This window comes from Lathyrus oleraceus, chromosome 5, assembly GCF_024323335.1.
Source record: "Lathyrus oleraceus cultivar Zhongwan6 chromosome 5, CAAS_Psat_ZW6_1.0, whole genome shotgun sequence".
Classification (NCBI taxonomy): Eukaryota; Viridiplantae; Streptophyta; class Magnoliopsida; order Fabales; family Fabaceae; genus Lathyrus; species Lathyrus oleraceus.
In genome coordinates, this window is record NC_066583.1 from 630,850,237 (window position 1) to 630,854,187 (window position 3,951).

Genomic DNA, 3,951 nt, shown 5'->3' on the forward strand with positions numbered 1-3,951 from the left:
TTGTAATGGATTTTTAAAATATTTATTTTATTAACTTTTGAATTATGATTATGTGTGACATATCTATGAAATTTAGTTTCATAACATTAATTTATTTAATAAACGATTCGACCGTAAATTTAACCGATTGAACCAATTAAATCTGAAACCGAAAATTTCACCGATTCGATTTCCGGTTCGATTTTTAAAACATTGACCATGAGTCATTAAAATTTGAATTCAAAGTGTTAATTCTTTATACTCTAACTATTAGTTTTTACATTACTGACAGATACAATTTGATCAACTTGTTATGCGCTTATGATAGACATAATATAATGACATGGAATCAAAGAAATGCAAGGGCAATGACATCGAACAACTTCATGTACCTCAACCTTAGTCGCAAGCATATCCTTGCAACTACAAAAACAATAATAAGTCTTATTCCATTAAGGATCAACTACATGATCAATTTTTATCATAATATTTTATTTTATCAAAGATCATGCTCTTATCCAAATCATTAATCTCTAAATCTTTCTTAATAACTTTTATTATAATTTTTTTTAGGTATTCCCCTTCCTCGAACTGTTTGCCTTCTCTCCATCTAATATACTCTTCTTACTACAGAATCTATCAGTATTGTCTCTATATGCCCAAATCCCATAAATCTATCTTTCATCATCTTCTATACTATATGCACTACCCCGACACTCTCTCTGATATTTTCATTTCTAATTTTATCATATCGAGTCTTACCACATCCACCTCAACATTCCCATCTCTACTACACTTACTTTCAGGTTGATTCTTAATCGTCCAACATTATGTCTCGTACAAAATCATGGGTCTTATCACAGTCCGATAAAACTTTCCCTTCAGTTTGAGTGGTCCATTTGCATCACATAAAACACTTGATGTCTTTCTCCATTTCAACCACCCACCTTGAATTCGATGGTTTGCATCCCATTATATTTCTCCATCATTTTGTATTACAGACTCAAAATATTCAAATCGTGTGATTTGAGAGATAATATGATCTTCAACATTCACCTCTAGGTTAGAAACACTTGTTCTTTTGTTGAACTTACATTCCATATACGATGTCTTACTTCTGCTTAGGCGAAAATCATGTGTTTCTAAAACTCGTCTCCAAATTTCTAATCTCTCATTTAAATCCTCTTTCGACTCTCCAATAAGGGACTATATCATCTGTAAAACGCATGCATCTCGATATTAACTCTTGGATGTGTTCTGTGAGTACATCTTAAATTAAGGTAAAACTATAGGAGTTTAGGGTTGGAATGGGAGAATCGTATGTCTCTCTACCCTCAGTTCGAACACTTATCGATACCTCTTCATACTTATCTTGGATATCTCGAATATATGCAATCCTAACTCCTAAGGACTTTCCACAAAATCTCTCTAGGCACTCTTTCATACATCTTCTCCAAATAAACAAAAATTACAAGTCATACCATAAAATTATGGAAAAAAACTGATTGAACAGAGGTTAAGAAAAGAGACTCAAGTCTCCGAAAATCAATTTAGTTTTATACCTGAAAGATCAACCATGCAAATATTGCAACAACTACAACAACAAATGATATAAATGTTGCAGGACAAAGTATTTCGGCCCCCTCAACCCATCCAATTTTCAAGGAGTATGCCACAAATGAGCAGTTAGAAGATACAATTTCAGACTTTGATCCAAAAGTACACATCTCCTCTTTAGAGAATGAAGTACATTCATATCTCATCCTCCACTTTGTTAGTCTCTCAAACACCTTATCCTCCCCAACATCAGTGTAAGCTTTTGACAATGGCAAGTGTTTAGAGAAAATCTACTCTCCTCCTTTAACATATCACTAGAGTTATAACCATTTTTGATATTTTCATGCGCCAGACATATATACAATTCATTGTCCAGCAATACATATCCTAACTTTTGCTTTAAATAATTGATATTTTAGCAAATACTGCCCTTTCATTTTTAATATCATAAACCGAAGACAATGACAGATAGGCTTTCCGTTAGAGCATATAAATAAACTAAAATAAATTAGAAAAAATAAAAATATATATCTATAGAAAAATAGACTTGCATACAACTGTCACCCACTGAAACTCAAATAGTCTTTGTCGCCATTTCCAAGCGATTATATAATAATTATGAATATGAATTATGAACAAATTATACCAAAAATAAAAACCAGAAAATAAATAAATAAAAACAAAAAAGCCAAAACAAAAAAACAAAAAACACAACACACCTCTATTGACTATGATAATGTCATGTGTTCTTCTTCCACATGGACTTGTTTACTTCATCAATTAAACTGTCCATTTCCAGATCTTAAATCTCACGTCAACTTCACATTTAACCTTCGACGTTGACGCCGTTACCGCCACCGGTTTCTTACCGGCGGGAACATGGACTCTGATTCCGTCACAAGAGACTCTTATTCTGACGTTAGGTGTCTTCAATTTTCCCAATTTAGCCTTCACTTTGGTATCTAATTTCACTTTCAACGGTAACCCGTTCTTGCTCTTCATGTTCTTCTTCAACTCTGTGGCGGCGTCGCTCTCTAGCGGCGCTCCTTTGCTCAGAATGGAAGCTTTTAGCAGAGTGGTGTTCTTCTTGCCGTGTTTGAAAGAGGGGATTGTTCCGTCGCCGACATCGATTTCGTTGGAGAGAATTTGAATAGAGGTGGGTTGGTAAACGAAGGTGATGTCTTTGTTGGGGTTTTTGGCGGTGATGTTGACGTTGAATTTTGAGTTGAGAGTGGAGGAAGATGTGAGGTTGAGGTAGGAGAGTTTGAGGGAAGTGACGGTGAAGGAAGGACGGTGGGGACGGTAGATTAGGTAGAAAGCAGTGCCGGCGATGCCGATGATGAGGAGGAGGATGAGGATGATGAGGAGGAGGTAGAAGAAGAAGGTGCAGCAGCAGCGACGGCGGGTACGGCGGTGATGGGGTTGAGGACGGTAGGTTGGGCGAGAGGCACCGTAGAGTTGGGCCTTTGTGGCTGGGAAAGATGGGTTGGCGGTGGATACGCCGTTACCGTTGGCGGCGGTGGTGGTGGGTTTGACGGCGGGGTATACTCGATCTGTCATGGTTGTTTGGGAGAAAATAATACTGTCGGTGGAGGGAGAGAGTGTGTTTTCTTTGGGTTAACTAAAGTGTGGATTAAGTAGAAGTAATAAGTAGAAATATAGAGAGAGAAAATTAAGAGAGAGAGAGAGATTGCAACATTCTAACAAGTCTCTCTTTAGCTGTATCCAGCTCGTTACTCTCTTACGTTTAGCGCGTACATTACTCATAATGCTACTCATGCTTATTAATTTCTCAATCTCATTTATTTATATAGTAAACACTTTTTTATCTATATAGCAGTAATATATTCCTTTATAGAAAACATTCTTTTTATTATGAGTATCATTAAAATGATTTATTTTGCTTATTCTAGCTAATTTATATCAATACTTTTACCAAATTTTTTGGATGATTATATTTTGTTTTTTCTATTATGTTCTCTCATGTTTCTGTTACTATTTTATTATTTTTTATATTGTATAAATAGTTGAAAATTATATTATAAAAATAGGAGAGTATCTCCTATTAACAAAATAAATATATTAATATGTTTGTAGAATATAAGAATATATTTTAGTAAATAATTAAATTTATAAAATTCAAATTATTGAATTGATTGATATTAATAAATAAAGGAAAGTAAAATAATAGAAAAAATAGAATAATGACTATTTTATTTCAAATTTAGAAGAAAAAAAATATTATATAAGTAATATATGTGTTATGGAATTTTGGATGTCTTATTTTTAAGGTGGTAAAACAAGTTTGATTTATTATATATGTTTTTGTCTACATTTTTTTTGGATGGATATACGTTTTAAGTTTTAAGTACGTACACTTTGATATATTTATCTATTTTATCTCGTTTTTAGATA

The 3,951-nt window shown here is 33.6% G+C and overlaps 1 protein-coding gene across 1 annotated transcript; it reads right to left on the reverse strand.

Annotated features, from left to right (window-relative positions):
- Positions 1 to 2,104: 2,104 nt before the first annotated feature.
- Positions 2,105 to 3,289, reverse strand: LOC127087367 (NDR1/HIN1-like protein 6). Its single transcript, XM_051028251.1, has one exon. It carries the CDS (start codon positions 3,094 to 3,096, stop codon positions 2,317 to 2,319), a length of 780 nt encoding a protein of 259 aa, XP_050884208.1. The 5' UTR covers positions 3,097 to 3,289; the 3' UTR covers positions 2,105 to 2,316.
- Positions 3,290 to 3,951: the final 662 nt, after the last annotated feature.